The sequence below is a fragment of the Danio aesculapii genome, chromosome 16, assembly GCF_903798145.1.
Source record: "Danio aesculapii chromosome 16, fDanAes4.1, whole genome shotgun sequence".
Lineage (NCBI taxonomy): Eukaryota > Metazoa > Chordata > Actinopteri > Cypriniformes > Danionidae > Danio > Danio aesculapii.
Window position 1 is genome coordinate 46,866,051 of NC_079450.1, and position 18,274 is coordinate 46,884,324.

An 18,274-nucleotide genomic window follows, 5' to 3' on the forward strand; every position below is an offset into this window, starting at 1 on the left:
TAAAATAAAATAAAATAAAATTAAATTAAATTAAATTAAATTAAATTAAATTAAATAAAATTAATCTGTTTCCTTCGTGACTTTTGTATATAAAGTAAAGTTTACAGAGTTACAAAGGAACTTTGTTTATAATCTGAATAGCTATAAAAAGATGCTTCATCAATTGAACAAATATATTTTTAAAATAAATGAAAATAAAACACAGTTATGTTTTACTGTGTCAATACATTTATTTACGAGTATTATTCAAATAAATGCAGACTACATTTTAAATATATAAAGCTTATATTTTAACTTCCTTACACTTCTGCAAATTCAAGCCAGTAACAGAATGAGTGAGGCAAAGGAGAACCACCTAAAGTTGAGCGAAAAAAAGCTCAAATGTAGCCTTCAGACCCAGATATAAACCTCACCTCTTAACCCATCTGCTGTCTCTCACCTCGCGATCGATCATAAACACAGACAGAGCATGAGCGATAATGTAAACAGTCGCAATTCACCTAAACTGTCTTTGAAAGTTTAGTTACATTCTCACTCAGCATCAATGTAGCACTCATTTAAGACTTCAATAACATTGCAGCGATGCTACCGCAACGATAAATCTTGTCTGACATCGCCTTCGCAGGGGCCGAGCTTCCAGAACATGTCGCATAATAAATTCTCAGACAGTTAAAAATCACTATAATTTTAGCCTAATGCATTATGGATTGCTTGGAATATCACTCAGTCCTGGGTGAAGCGTTTTTAATTTCCAACAGCTGTTAAGGCTTTGAGGTAAGTTAATGATTACATATAGACGGGCTGATTTATTAGTCTAAACACTATTGCTTCCAGGTCAATGGCATAAAGACAAATCATTTGTCTTGATATGTTTAAAAGCCAAGCTGTCCCATTGTAGCGCTATTCATTTCTCTGAAGAAGAAAGTCGAACGTTTGGAATAAAAGCGTTAAAAGAAACATTACGCCATTATTATTTTTTTGCATTAACGCTGCTAAAGATTTTAGATAACCACACAGAAATACAGTGCCCAGCAGAAATAAGTACGCCCACTTTGAAAATTAGGATTTTTATCCTTTTCTCAGTCAATAGGGACAATTTTTCTACAAAACTCTTTTATTAAGGAGTTATATCCATTATTGAATATAAGTGTGGTCACATATTAAAGATAAGAACAACAATACATTAAATTCAACTTAGGTGTTGCAAAAATAATGCAAAAATACATTAAATAAATAAAAATCTACTTTACAACTAATTAATTGTATATATTATCCTAACACATTAATTGGGGTGTAGTTATTTTTGCACCATGATCATGATAATTACATTAAATTGTGCTCTTTTTTTGCTGGCCACAAAAATTTTGCTGGTAAAAAAGGCACACAACCAACAGTATCTGAAGTTTTCGCTAACATAACTAAGTACAAGCCTGAAAGTGAAAGATTGAAGCAGTGTACTGACTCGCTGACTGCCTGTAGCCGCTGTCTCGAGTGCATGACAGAGTGTGTGTGTGGTCACGTGATGAGCATATACAGCGGTAGTGAGGACGGAGGGCTGTTCAGAAACACTAAAAACGTCATAGTGGATCATTTTCGTTCTAAAATGCCATTTAAAAACTAAGACCTAGTGTAAATGGAGCCTAAGTGTGTATTTTTCGTGAGCAAATTTGCGACAGGGGGCGAAGGATCGCGATGCCGGCTCAGCATCGTGGTGTCTATCAGCTATCGGCGATCGTCTATCGGCCCAACCCTAACTTCTCAGCTTGAAGTGACATTTAAAGGCTTAACTAGGTTAATTAGGTTAACTAGGCAGGTTAGGGTAATTGGGCAAGTTATTGTATAATGATGGTTTGTTCTGTAGACTATCGAAAAAAAAATAGCTTAAAGGGGCTAATAATTTTGACCTTAAAATGTTTCTTTAAAAAAATAAAAACAGCTTTTATTCTAGAAAAAATAAAACAAATAAGAAGTAATATTCATTTTAATATAAATGATATAAACCTGTAAAGCTTGTAGTTTGTCACTTCTGCCAAAATGGACCAATGGTTTTATTCATGTTACGTCATACTACAGTTTCTCATCACATCATAACCAATCAAATGCTCTCTAGTATCTGACATGCCCCGCCACCTTCAAGACGCTTCTCATTTGCTTGTTTTATTTGATGCACTTGAGCTAAACCACTCTCAGGCCCCGTTTGCACTAATACGTTTTAGTTTTAAAACAGCGTTTTAGAATGAAAACATTCCACGTCCACACTGGCGTTTCACCCAGCATTTCTGAACAACTCTTAGTCCACACTACACTGCTGAAAATGCACATCACGTGACTACACACACACTCTGGCATGCACATTAGCGATGAGAGTGGTGTTTGTCGGACTGTTCATCAAGGATCTACCGCTGGATCTAATCTCACTATATTAGTTAAACGTGATATTTAATTTAATGTCTTTATCTAACGACATATTCTCCGACTTTGGTCTTTTGACTCTATTACTTGTTCTCAGGTAACGTGTTTTGGCTGAGCGCAAAGATAAGTTAATAATAAGTTAATGTACACTGATTCTGCACATTTGACTGATCGCTTGCCTTGTACGTTATACTTTTATAATGGTCATTATTGATTATTAAAACTCATATTCAGCAAAAGAGAGGGGATGTTTTGTATTTTCAATGAGAATGAACGGAGGCTGTTATGTTATAGGCTTCATTTTGTTACAAATATGCATACAGTGAAGATTATGGTCATATAAATATGTAGCTACACAACGCTACACAACGCACAACTTTTTTTGGTGTCTGTTAAGTTGTTAATATCAAAAAAGGCAGTTCCTTGTATCATGTTTTTATTTTATTGTTAAGAAAGTGAAACATTGTAGCCTGGGTGATGTGACTGAGGTTATAAAGTACCCTGATCGCTTTGAAGATTTACCCGACATGTCCTCAGGGTTTGTTTTCCATATCAAACTTGCTAAGTCTGAACTTACAAGAGAGTAAGACTGATGCAAGACTGAACCTTGATTAGGCTACTTAATATTGAAGAAAAAGCCCCAAACACATAAGTGAATGTCTGCAACCATGCCTCCATTTTCAAATGTATCCGTTTTTCCCTGTCCACACTGACACCGAACAGTGTGTTTTAAAACCAAAACGGCCTCTTCAGCATTTTCAAAAAGTTCAATTTTCAGTGCTCGAAAACTCTGGCGAATTGTGGACGGAAGGTGTAACCGTAGCACAACGTATGCGTTTAAAACTAAAACATATTAGTGTAAACGGGGCCTCAGTAGCAGGGCTGTGATAAAACAAAACGCCATTGGCTATTTTTTTAAAGGGGAGGAGCTACTCTATGTTCCACCCCTTCATCATGTTTTGGTTGAGATTAAGTCAAAGATCGAATAGAAATGCATATTTCAAAGCACTTCATGGGACCTTTAAGGTGTTTTGCCTTTGTAGAGTAGTATTGCACATGTTATATTGAACCTTTTAAAGTATCAATTACATTTTTATTAATTGTTTTTTAATGAAGTTTTTCAAACTGCACTTCAAACTCAAGCACAAAAGTATTCATACCCCAGCAGCATTTACCTTTCAGGCTTGATTTTATATTGAAATAAATGATTGTTTATAACAATCTGACTAGCATGTTCACCCCAAAGAACTCAACATTATTTAAAAATAATTCCTCAAATTATAATAATATTTAAATATTTAAAAATAATCCATTAAACATTTTTAAAAATCATTTGTACTATATTTTAAAAATGTTGCCAGTTTTTATTTTATTTTACGTCATAAACTTCTTTCATTACTTCTTTCAAAGATATCAACACAAATCCATTTCACCCCTCATAAACCAATTACCCTGATCACCCCATTCAGGAAAACAGATAGCAGATGAATGCGTGCCCTTCTTGTTTTTCGCCATCCTAAACTGGCCAACAGCCATCTAAGTCTCTTGCCCAAATCAATGGTGCATTTGCCTTCCTTCCGAACGCTCGATTTCAGCGTCTGGCCAAACATTTAAGCCATGACCACCTCCCCATTGACCCAAGCCAAATTCATGTTGAGTTCGGGTCTGTTTGTGTCCAGACCCTCTCCTCTCACAGCCATCCCGTACCTGCAGGCCTCCCACCAGCCGATTGGCCAGTTTAATGGTCTGGCTGGTGCGGGTCACTTCCTCCTGGCAGTGCAGTTTCTCAGTCGCTGCCCTCTCAAACTGAGCTGTTAGGCTTTGCAGGTGCCGGTCCAGATCCTGTCAGCACAAAGCAGATATAAGATATACTGCTTTATATCTGAATATTGAGTTTAAAGTAACTGACTGCCTATGGTGTGTTTATTGTATAAAATGAAGCTAATTTACATTATACTTACTTCCAGTTTCTTTCGAACACTGAGGAGTTTTGTGGTAGCAGTTTCTAGTTCACTGTTGGCTTGTGCCAGAGCCAGACGTTTCGGTGCAACCTCACAATAAACCTGAGGAAGAGAAAACATATTTTCTTTCATAGACAGGCTAATAATTACTTAATTAAATTCTTGAAATAAAAGATTTGTTATTTGTCATTTTAAAGCTTTAAAATGAAAAAGCTTACATTTTTTACATGAGCTTTAAATTTTTTTTTACAATATTTCCTAAAACATTTTTTCATGCATTTATTTTTTTTAAATATAGATAAATCCTTATTACTTCTTAAATGTGATTTTTATATATTTTTATAAAGTTGAAAGTAAAATTACTGAACAGATTTACTGAAAACAAAAAATACTAAACAGAAATCATTCAATAATTTAAATGTGCATTTTTGCAACAATATTCACATATTTCATATATAAACAAAACTTTAAAACATATATTTAAAAAAAAAAGATTTTCAGCATTTTCCACATGTTTCTGAGTTATTATTTTGCATAGTCTACATGAACTCAGTTAACATGAAACAACAATAAACAGCTTACTACCTACATTATTCAAATAATCAAATTTGACAATAACCATTTTCAAGGTATACCGCGGTTTGGAACAGTCAAGGTATAAAAAAACCCAGAATTTTCTGCTATATTGTTCCTACAGTATATAACAGTATCTCCAACAGAAAAGATATTCAAAGATGCTGTTTTCATTTGTAAAGTAATCAGTGTTTTTGAAACTAATGAGGACAGCAGAAGTCAATTATTTATTTTAATTATTTAACCTGTTTAATGCTCCAAAATATAATAAATGTTTCTCTAAATAAAATATATTGTGTTCAAATGGGAAAAAAAAAAAAAACTTTTCGTTTTTACCTAGACATTTGAAAAATATATATTTTACTGTCAAACCGTGATATATTTATCCAATGGTATATTTTCATCATATAGTTAGAATCTTATACCGGCCCATGCCTAATTCAAAATGTACAATATTGTTAAATGTATTGCTCACTGTTAATGTATGAATTAATTTTATCTATTGCATTTTGCCATTTTAGTCAAATACTAAATATATGATTGTTTGTAATATTAAATCTAAACACTATTTTGACATTTTCATAATTGAGTTTCAGGTTTTTATTATTTTTTAGAGTTCCTAAATTCCTCAAATTGCAATGATATACAGTTGATGTCAGAATTATTTTTAAATATTTCACAAATTATGTTTTATAATATTTTTTCTTCTGGAGAAAGTCCTATTTGTTTTATTTTGGCTAGAATAAAAGCAGCTTTTAATTTTTTAAAAACCATTTTAAGGTCAAAATTATCAGCCCTTTTAAGCTATATATTTTCCGATTGTCTACTGAAAAAACTATCATTATTCAAAAACCTGATTACCCTAACCTGCCTAGTTAACCTAATTAACCTAGTTAAGCCTTTAAATGTCACTTTAAGCTGTATAGAAGTGTCTTGAAAAATATATTGTAAAATATTATGTACTGTCATCGTGGCAAAGATAAAATAAATCAGTTATTAGAAATGAGTTATTGAAACTATTATGTTTAGAAATGTGTTGAAAAAATCTCCTCTCCGTTAAACAGAAATTAGGAAAAAATTATCAGGGGGGCTAATAATTCTGACTTCAACTGTATCTATGCATTAAAAAAAATAAATAAATGAAAGTGAATAAAAGCACTTTAATGTTAGAAAAGTTATATATTTTGTATTCCAAATCCTTTTGCACGCAAATTAATATAATTTATAGAAATACTAATAATTTTTTATACATGTACTGTATTTTAAACCCTGTTTATTCATTCAAATTTAAATAAAATATATTTTTTCTTTATATTGCTAGTTACATAGATGTATTTAAATGAAGTCAGTTCTGTACCTCATAGTAGCGCACTATGTTGATGGCCCAGGCACAGAGACCTGCAGCTGCATAGGACTTGGTCCGGACGTGATCGGGATGAAACTGTGGATTTTTAAGGTATTCTTGCTTTACCACAATCAGACACGACTGAGGGATGTGCTCTTTATCATAAGAAAGAAGAGCCTGCAGAAAGTCATCCACCTGCAGAACACCAGAGATATAGTTTGAACTGTTGAATAAAGTTATTTTGTTGTATATGCACACAAAGGTATCCGCATAGCTTAATAGCCTAATAATATTCAGATTAATGCATTAAAAGCATATAGTCTGTTTTGTTTGGTATTTTTTCTGGACTTTGAATGAGTCACGAATCTTGCTATAGACTATATGGAGTATGAGGAAGCTAATGTGAACTAACACATTAAGTATCAATGATATTGCTAACATTTTAACACATAAACGACATGTACTAAAACACTGTTTGCATGTCCTAAGTTATTCTAGTATAGTGTTAGCATGATTTACAACAATGACATGGTTTATCCCCTTCACAACATTGTCATTGCATTTTTGTTTTAGTAAGTCCACTGTATGGTTTAAAACATCGTTACTATTGCTCCCACTAGCATGTTCAGCAGATGGCAAGCATGAGTTGATTTTATTTATATATAATTATAGGTTACTAAGAGGTATTATGCTGTTAGCATTGTTTTAACATTATAACTAAGCAAGACATTAACATGCTTCTAGAAGGATTAGCACAAGTATTAACGTCTAAGCATGTCTATATAGATTGCTACTAACACATTGCTAATATGAATATAAAACATGTTGTTAGCATGGTTCTAACATGCTTGGCATCTTTAGACTGGGAATTAGCATGTTGTTGATGTTTCTGGCATGTTGCTAGTGTGTTTACCATTGCTAGCATGAACCCCGCATGTCACACTGTGAACATTACAATGGGACATTCCTAAGACATTTCTAGAATGTTAAACATTTTTGTTTACATATGTTTAAACCATGCTAGCAGTATAACTTTGTTTATGTTTCTAGCATGTTTAGCATTTTGTCCTGGAAAAGTCTGGGGTAAATTGTTGGACTCAATGGCACAGTAATAAAGGATAAATATTGCCTTTTTCATTCCTGGGTCACCCCTACTTAAGACTCAACCTGCAACCTCTGAATCTGCATCCTAGTTCTTTATCCATCCTATACATCAACACAACATGCATTCAAAAGCCATCTCCTCCCCTTCACACTGACCTCATAAATCAACCTTTCCCTGATATTTTCATTTCTATATCATGTGACATGTATTTAATATGCTCCTCCGCGGAAGTGTTTTCATAATGTAGCGTTTTCATGCCGCTGTGCAATGTTAGCGGGGTCTGTGGGTCAAGGGCTGTGTGTGGATTACACTGGCATGAATCAGGCAGCTCTGGGTGTGTTATTGTCATGTTTTACCTTGCCCATGAAGACTCTGGCGGCCTTCCACCCGCGGTCTTTAGGAATTTGCCCACGTGGAGCCAAAAGAACCATCACAGCCGCTGTGACATTAATCACGGCCTCCGGGGGATTCGGAAACGTCTTTAACTCTGTCAGATTTACCTAAAAGACATCAAGGAGAGAGAAAAAAAGAGCCTTTAAGAACAATTAATTGAGTAAGTGTTAGCCTTCAAACGTCAGTCAGGTGGCACACATATTTCAATTAAACTGGTATTGTGATTCACAGAGCATGGGGACAAAAAATTCCTACAAATCCACCAGTGATTAGATTTTAAAATAGCAGGTTTTTGTCAAAATAATAAGGTGAGATTGCTAGAATATGGTTAGCATGAATGTATATTTTTGTCATAATTTTATTAAATGCACTGTATGATATTACATTGTCACACATTATTGCTAAAATCCCTTTTTTTATTTTATATGTTTATTACATTTAAGAAAAACAAAAATGTGAATATAATGTTTAAATAAATAACACTACTGTCCCGAAAGAAAGGTTCATTTTAAATGTCTCTGTTAAACTGTTTTATTGTTTATTTTTGTATTCTTACTTGTTCACACAATCAAACATTTTTTATAAAAGTATTTTGTTTATAAATAGATGAAAAATGTATTTACTAACATTTAAAAATTTAGCATTGGTAAGATTTGAAAGAAGTTTATTTGCATGTGTATGATCAAAATATGGCTTTAAATAGTACCACTGTAAAACATGGATATTATTAATATAAATGATTGATGATAACTTATTAAATTATTTATTATTAATAATTGTAATAAAATATTTATTAAAATGCAATTTATTGCTTTGATTCAAAGACGGGTTTTCAGCATCATAATTTTAAGCTAAAATATAAATATTTAAATAATTAAACTGTCAAATATTATATGTATTATATTACATAGCAAAATAAAAAATAATAATTTTGTCCTTTTATTTTTGACTTCTATTTTGACTGTTTTATTTGTTTGATGAATAGGATTTGTCGGAAAAACTACATACATATATATATGTCGGAAAAACTACATACATACATACATATATATATATATATATATATATATATATATATATATATATATATATAATATATATATATATATATATATATATATATATATATATATATATATATATATATATGTATGTATGTATATATGTATGTAGTTTTTCCGACAAATCCTATTCATCAAACAAATAAAACAGTCAAAATAGAAGTCAAAAATAAAAGGACAAAATTATTATTTTTTATTTTTGCTATGTAATATAATACATATAATATTTGACAGTTTAATTATTTAAATATTTATATTTTAGCTTATAATTATGATATATATATAAGTTACTTAAATGTATAGATATGTTTGAACTGAATAGCTGAATGAATATAAATACAATTTTTAAATATTTATATATAAATGACCCCAAACCTTTTTAAAAATATAATAATGCATATATATTTAAGATTTGCTGGAAATTTTTATATCACCTTGTTGAGTGTTTGGAGAGCAGCTGTAGCTGCTTCTAAAGCAGGTTCAGCTTTAGCCAGATCCATTTCACATTCTCTCAGTCTTCGAGACACCTCTGCTTGCATAGCTGCCACCTAAAAATGAAAACACATTCATATTAAGGAGGAAATGCTACATTACCATCTTGACATTGGGTACAGACACATCTCTTTGGTTCCTCCACCTTTTGCTCCTCCAGGTCTGCATCTTCTCTCTTCTGGCTCACTCTTTCTGTCTGCAGGCCGATTCTGGCCATAAGAGCCTCAGCCGCCTGGTTTTTCAGCATTAGCTCCACTTCCTGAGAGTTCAGCTTTATTGTCAGATCCTCCACCTCATCACAAAGACATCATGTTTAGATTAGTATATATGAAATTCCCTTAGTTATTCATAGTTACCTATATGCCTTCTTTACCTGATTCCACTAAATTTAACTATACATTCTGTTCAGTCATTCAGAAGTTTTCTTTAGAGGTAATAACTTCTTCTATTCTATTCTATTCTATTCTATTCTATTCTATTAAAAGATATAGAAATTTACAGTATAATGTCCACACACACAAACACAAACACACACTTACTGTTAAAAAAAAACTTTGAATGAATGTTGCTAGCACAATAACGTTAACATTTTAACATCGCTATCAACTTTTAACATTTTATGTACTAGCATATTTAACACAATGCCACTTGCCACAATACTAGCATGATTTTCATGCAGTTTTAGCATGTTTGTTGTTTGTTTTAACATACAGCTACTGTAACATGTTTGTAGCACAACAATGTTAACTTTTTGTTAGAATGTGTTAAGATAATGTTGTCACAGTTTAATATGACAAGGCATTGGCTAAAGTTAACACAATGTTAGCACGTTACAAGCATATTTTAGTAGTCTATTGCACATTGATTTACCACAATGCTACTGCTGTTCATGTTACTAGCATGTTTTAGAATGCTGTTGTGAAACACATTGCTTGGACGTTGTTAGCACTGTTTTAGCATGTTGGCATATTGCTTACATGTTTAGTATAGCATGCTAAGGTCAGCAAGAATTTTTGTATTTATAACTCCTAATTATTGAGTGGTAGTGAGGTATTTTTTTATTTAATAAGTAAAAAATTCAGAAGACAACACTTTGAAATGCATTAAAACCATTTTTCACATTTGTAAGATAAAAATTTGTGTTGTTGGACAGTTTTAGGACAATTTTGTTGAAAGGTTACAAACTATTACTGTTTTCATATTTCTTAGCTTAAATTAAATATCTCAATTTGACTTTTGAAGATATAATTTGAACAATTTCTTCTAGAGCACTTTCACCAAGAACATGATCAAATTTAATCCTACAATAAAAGCTCTCAGAGAGACCTTGTCGACAGGTTTTTACAACTTTCAGCAAGTGATAAAAGCAGCGTTTCTTTTTTATTATTATTTTTAATCTAGATCCCGTTATTAGATAAAACCTCTGCAATATTTGAATACTAAACCCTATATCACAAAGGCAGGCAATCTTCAGACTACCAGACTGAAGGTTTACGAGTCCCTCAGCCTTCGGTGAGCGATCATGGGCATATTAACTAGCAGTAACTACATTTCTCCACAGTCTCTCTACATTTCTCCAGCAGTTTCTCCTGCAGCCTTGAGGAGTCTACACAAGCCAGATACAAATGCCACACTCTTCTGCCTTTTATACCGATAATCACAATTTAAAAAAAAAAATGTTGGATAAAGGTGGGATTTGGTAATAAATCTTATATAAAGATATAAAAATATACTTAATTTTGTATATATACAGATGTTGACATTACCAAGGAACTTTGGAGTTTGGAATAAATCCTTCAACAAAACACAAGTTTTACATTTTAAGTATACATTAAAATAGTGTTACGTATTTTAACTAGTTAAGTATACATTAATAAAGTGTTAATGTGTTTGTTATTGTTATAGCAAGTCAAAAAAGCAACATATATATATATATGTTTGAAGAGTTCAGATGCAAAAACCTCTAAGTATCATTGTAAATTGTCTTCTAATATTAGTATTTTTCTCAGCCTCCTATGTCTTGATTCAGTAATTTCACGTTTATGGCAAAGAATAGATTATTTGCATCACTTTTATCATTAAATAATTGTACACAAACAAAAAAGACGCTGAGAAAAATATTGTAGTGGAAAATTACAGATGGAGTTTAGAGGTTTTTGTATCTTAACAAGATGGCGACAGAGACCGCATAATAAGACCTGAGAAGGAGAAAAACTCAGCGTTTTCTCAGAGCAAGTTTCAGACTACAGCTGAACAAATCATTACAGAACAGGCAAGCGACATTCTGAGATGATCTCTCTCTTTTGTATGTTGTATTGCTGTATTTATTCCACCATAATCTGGTAGTGTTTGCTTTGCTTTGACTTTTTCAGGGTTAATTATTGTGAAATCTGGTTTGCAACAGAGAAATACTTGGAAATCTTTGTAGACTGATGGCATTTCATGCCGTTCAGCCTTATAATCTTAAAATGTGATTTATAAAAGCTATGCGGAGAATAAAAATTATATACAAATTAAAACAAGTCTTTTGTAAGTCGATTGTAAATATAAAACCAATCCAAAATACACATACACCTCACAAATAGGCGAATGCAAGTCGTCAGGCATACTTTAAATGCTTTAAAAGATTCAGTGTGCCTAATATTATAGTGGAGTGAGCTCCAGAGATTTGGAGCAACAGAAGAAAAAGCCTGGTCACCCATAGATTGCAGACAACTGGAGGGAAATGTTAAAATACCAGGATCGGAAAAACTGAGATCACGCCCAGGAGAGTACACAGTTGAAAGTTCTGAAATATATTGAAGAGCCAAACCATGCAAGGCCTAATATGTAAGCATCAACAAAAAAACTAACATGAAGCCAATATAGAGTATCCAAAACCGGAGTGATGGTACCTGTCAGAATTCTAGCAGCTGAATTTTGGACATACTGCAGTCTATTTTGAATTTTATTTAGTGGATTTTGAAATGCTTGCAATTAAAGCATTGCAGCTGTCAATGAAAGAGAACATAAATCAGTTTTTTTTTCTTTTTAAATAAAACATTTAAAATAATAAACCCTATATATCACAAAGGCAAGCAATCATCAAAAATTAAAACTGAATGTTTGAGTCCCTCAACTCTTAGTAACTGATATTGGGAATATTACAAAAAATGGTTCATCCAAAAATGAAAATGTACTAATTAGTCCCTCACCCTCAAGCAGTTACAAACCTTTATGAGTTTCTTTATTCTGCTGAACACAAAAGAAGACATTTTGAAGAAAGCTGAAAACCATTTACTTCTATAGTTGGAAAAACAAATACTATAGAAGTTAATGATTACAGGTTTTCAGCATTTTTTAAAAATATCTTATTTTGTGTTCAATGGAAGAAGTCATAAATGTTTGAAACAAGGGTGAATAAATGATGATGGAATTTTCATTTTTGGGTGAACTATCCCTTTAACTAGCATCAGTTTCCCCACAGTCCAAGCATAAGAACTCAACACAGGCCTGTTATGAACTCTACACACCTGAGAAGCAGTGCTCTTGATTTTCTGAAGGCCAGACTGAAGCCTGCCGAGTCTCCGATGCAGTTCCTTCTCCCTGTTTTCCAGCAGACTCTTGTAAAGCCTCAGCTGCTCCAGGAAGCTCTTGGACGTGCTGTAGTTGTGCCTCTTCTCGTTGCGGCAGTAACGCTCGCTAACCCGCTTGACGCTGGTGTGCGCGTGGGCCATGAAAAGACTGATGGATTCCCGAACGGTCGGCTGTAAAGACGAGAGTAAGAGAGGGTTAGAGAGGGACCCGTACGGATTAAATGCTCTTTAACATCCTCGGCTGTCACAGGCCCTGAAATATCATCTTCATAAATCCTGAATTCATCTCCAAGTTTGTATGTGTTTCCCCGGCTTCTGGACTTACTCAATCTGAAATTTAGGTGCAGGGCGCCAGGGGGGAAAGATTAAGCTGGAAAAATAATGGGCCGATGCTAGTGACACCCTGCGTAAAGTAGGGCGAGTGTTTACATTGCACGGCTTCTAACTTTCTACACGCTGTGTTTTGTTTATTGGTTATTTATGATGTTCGCTGCTGTCTGATGACTGACTCATTTATCAGACTGTTAAAGATCAATTCGCGCAAAGGCAAATGCGTTTTAAAAGATGCAAGAACACAGATCATAATTCACTGGAAAGCAATAAAACATGTAACTGGCTGGCAAAAAAGACAGAAAAAGGAGATGGTTATAAATGAAGATCTGAGATAATGGAGTTTGATAAACAACGTATTGAGTTAAATGCATGTAAATAATACATCGATCTCCTAAACTCAAAGGTCTTGGTTATTTGTGTCAGAAATAAATCTTTTTTTTTCTGCTCTTCTGATTTTTATGATTATAAACACATTAAGATTAAAAAAAAAAATGTTGGATAAAGCTGGGATATGGTCATGGAAGCAAATGTATGCGCAATATATATATATATATATATATATATATATATATATATATATATATATATATATATATATATATATATATATATATATATATAAACTTGCATACAACTTTATTTTTCAATTGGGAGTTTTCTACTTTCTACTTATTAAAATAGGGTTGCCAAAGTTGGGGTTTTATCAGTGAGTGACATCAAATTATTATGTAAATTTATTATGCAATTTCTAAAAATTGATCAAAACTTTTGAGATTAAAAGTAATTTGCATTTTTTGTATGGTGAAATGTAAGTGTGAAAAACACCTGCAAAGCTCAGCATCAATAAGCAAAACAACTTCTGCGGTGCATTTCCGAAAACCATCGTTAGCCAACTAAGGTCGTAAGTTGCGTTGTTACAAACAAAGTTCATTGATTTGGCGTTTCCCAAATCTGTTGTTCCAACTAAGATTCGCAAACTGCGTTGCAAACTTGTACGATTGCAACACCTCTAGAGCTATAGTTAGAAACATAGTTCCTGGCTGTGTTCTATTTCCAGTTATCCCCTCTATGCTCTATTCATTTAGAACATTCTAACACTTAAACTTGGAATAATAATAATAAAAAACAAAACAAAAAAAATTTGGTCATCTCTCTTATGTGTATTTTTACAGTTTAGTTTTAGAAATCTTCATATTGACAATTGTGTTCCCTTCACAGTGCACTAAGAAAACCTTAATGCCATTTTAAACACAGCCATGGCTCATGACGAAAGCTATAGGTGACCTATTATATAAAAGCATAATTTACGTTACATCTCCAAAGCTTATAAATACATATACACACATGTGACATTTAACTAGGTTAATTAGGTTAACTAGGCAGGTTAGGGTAATTAGGCAAGTTATTGTGTAATGATGTTTTTTTCTGTAGACTATCGAAAAATATATAGCTTAAAGGGGCTAATAATTTTGACCTTGAAATGTTTTATTTTTAAATATTAAAACTGCTTTTATTCTAGCCAAAAGAAAACAAATAAGACTTTTTCCAGAAGAAAAAATATTATCAGACATACTGTAAAAATTTCCTTGCTCTGTTAAACATAATTTGGTAAATATTTAAAAAAGAAATTCAAAGGGCGGCTAATAATTCTGACTATATATTTTTTTTATTATTATTATTATTTTTAGAATAATAAAATAAATTTGATAAGTGACCTTTTTTCCACTCGAGACCCTGTCCCTCAAAATGTCTCTGCACATCACTGTCTCAAAACATTATGAGATAAATTGTGATTACATGTTTTAATTGACTAACAGTCCAAAAATTCAACCCTCAAGTACTATAGTCCAAAACTGAGAGAAACAAACCCACAGCTGGTCGCAAGTCAACACATACACACACGCACACACCCATATAAACTCTCAGCACACGCACACAGTCTGTATGAAACAGCTGTGGCTTCTCTGAGGGTCAGTTTGTGTGTATTAATCACTGCTGCTTTATTAGCATAAATGATCCTGCTTAGTGATCGTTCCACTGGTGCAGGGAAAACAACAATGTCGAGAGAGAGAGAGAGAGAGAGAGAGAGAAACTGCGTCTGTCATTGAGCTCACTGTGCATGTGATCAGCCATTTGTCTTCACTTCAGAGTCGAGCTAATGATGAGGAATCTGCTGCACGTGTAAATGTGAGGAGAAAACACTCATCAGAACAATTACACAGTCTTTTAGCCTTTTAGTTCTTCTGTGTCAAATGAAAAATTAAACCTGTTTTAGCTAAGACTATTAAAATAATTAAAACCACTATAAACTGTAAATCAAAGTGGCATTAAATGGCATAAGAAACTAACAGAAATAGGACAATTACGCTTATTGTTGTCCATTATAAAACATAGAAAGACCCTGCTGCAACATTTGTTCCAAAGCCTAATTGTCATTAGGGTTTTGAAATGGGGCCATAAGCACCACAGGAACCGAATGAGACAAGCTAACCCCCCAAAATAAGAAATGGCCAATTTATCCCCAGCAATATTTGATATGCTTATACAGGTTAACTCTATAGCACAGCACTTGATGTTATTGACAGAAAGGTTTAAAGTTTAGATTTAAGCAGGTCGTTAAATGTCAATTTAGGCGCTTATTTGTGTCTAAATGATTGCAATGGCCAATCAAATTAAAGTAGGCGGGGTTTATAGTTTACATGAAGTGGAGTTGAATGTTTTGTTTTGTTTTTTGGGGGTAAGAAACAATGAAATTTAAGATTCCTGGTTCCATTAACACAACCTTCTTATTCTAATAATACAAATAAAAATAAAAAGAACAAGACAAACAATATAATTTCACAATCAACCCTTATTTAATTCTACTTAAGATGTTTTTTTTTTCTGTTTATGATTAGAATGTCGTGTCTAGAAATAGTTTGACCATGTTAGTGCACATACTTTGATTAAGTTTGTTTTTTACTGTAATAATGGCTATGGCTCTCCATAATATCAGACCCTGAGAACTGTTACGGAATTTCATGAGACAAGACCACAAGAATTGCTATGCATTAAAACAATAAAGTTCCAGCCGCAACCCATCACTGGGAAACATCCATACACACACACACACAACCCAATTCACACACTAGTCACACACAGACTTTTGGGGAAAAGCGGAGCACCCGGAGAAAACCCACGCGAACACTGGGAGAACATGCAACTCCACCCAGAAATACCAACTGACCCAGCTGAGGCTCGAATCAGCAACCTTCTTGCAGTGAGGCAAATATGCTACCCAATGCACCTCAGCGTGGCCCCTTAGGCGTACTAATATATACTTTTTAGATACAAATATAGATCTTTTAGATTCAATGACATTTGAAAAGGCACTCTCCCAGCTTCAGTACAGTTTCTGAAAGTATAGACATGGCTGATATTATCAGTGAGAGATTTTTTTTTTGTTTTGGTAAAGGAATAATTATAGAATTTATGAACATGAACACAAAACACTGACGATCAACATGTGGGTGATTTGATTCAGCACAGGAAATGCAGACCCAAAATGCTTTATTGATGCAAAATTGATCTAAATTGTCAGTTATGCCTTTTGCCACGAGGTTAAGAAATTTGAACACTGTCACATAGGAAACCCACTCTAAAGATAAAACTATATTGCTAAATGCTATTATACAAATAAAAATAGTATTGCATAAATATAACTTGACACACGGAAGTGTAAAGCCAGTACAAACAGGCTAAAACAAATGTGGATAGTTATTGCTTAACAATTAACAAATGGACCCTTTCACAAGACTGCTGTGACATGTTTAACGGTCATCATAATCTTAAATCCTTAAAAGTTTTCAATATTTCGATTTTTTTTAAATCGCATGAACATTTATATTTATTTATGAATGTATTATATCATCTTTGTGTCAAATTACAAAAAGCATTATGTGGGTTGTTTGTAATGCAACATTTTTGGGGGCTGAGAGTAATGATGTAATGAGAGTAATGATTTGATGTTATTCTCTCCTCTCTCCTCTATCAGTCTCACACAATTTTTTCCTTTTTCTGAAAGTCTTGATAACACCATTGTGGAGTTTTTTTTTTATTATTTCAGCAAGTAGAGTTGTAAAAAAAATGTTTTTTTAGTTGTACACTCCCATTCACTGCGCTCTAAGTTCACCCAGCTATGGCATCTTCTGCTACTGAGAAACCTGAAAATGTGAAAAGGGTCCATCGTTTCATATACTACAAATGTATTTTATGTAAATTTGCTCATGTGGCTTATAATTAAATATTAATCAGATGATGTCATTACATTGCTGTCTTGCCACCAGCCAATCGCTACATTGATGATCATGATTTCTTGGATCGATAGATCTGTACTTCAAAACAAGCACAAGCACACCACGATAATCTCATATCAATTCATTCAGACATTTTAACTTAATTCACAAACATGTTTGAAGAATCAAATGAGCCAGAAATCAGTAAAGCTAGTGGAGTTGCTCCACTTCAGTGTTTGAGCTTTCAGCAGTGACATTTGCAATACACTAAACTAAACTGAACTTCTAAACATTAGACTGAATTAAACTGAACTTCTAAACATTACGCTAAACTAAACTGAACTTCTAAACATTAAACTGAACAAAACTGAATTTTGTAACTGAACTGAGCTTCTTTGACACAAACTACATTGTAAAAAGCTCTTTAGAAATAAAGATGAGTTGAAATTGAGTTGAATCAGTTGAATAAAATTTCAGAACGGAATGTTAAAGAATTCCAGAATGTTAAAGCAATGCCATTTATAGAAGGGTACATAGGATTTATGTCAGTATATTCATTTAGCCATCCTTTACTATTAGACACTTGTCAGGTATGCAATACAGGTACAGGTATGCAATTACATACAGGTATACAATTATAATGTCAAATACAGCAATTTAATTGGTTGATGGTCTCATGAATATGGTCAAACTGTGCATGTTAACAAAACTAAATTAAATAAAAGATGCGGCCCCATTTGACTTTCATGG

The 18,274-nt window shown here is 33.0% G+C and overlaps 1 protein-coding gene across 1 annotated transcript in view; it reads right to left on the reverse strand.

Moving 5' to 3' along the window:
* LOC130243144 (dynein axonemal heavy chain 11) overlaps positions 1-18,274 on the reverse strand; it is a 140,820-nt gene that overhangs the window by 41,868 nt on the left and 80,678 nt on the right. Inside the window, 7 exon segments of the mRNA XM_056475211.1 lie at positions 4,120-4,254; positions 4,374-4,475; positions 6,304-6,486; positions 7,753-7,896; positions 9,285-9,398; positions 9,488-9,634; positions 12,855-13,088. Coding sequence (XP_056331186.1) covers positions 4,120-4,254; positions 4,374-4,475; positions 6,304-6,486; positions 7,753-7,896; positions 9,285-9,398; positions 9,488-9,634; positions 12,855-13,088 — 1,059 coding nt within the window.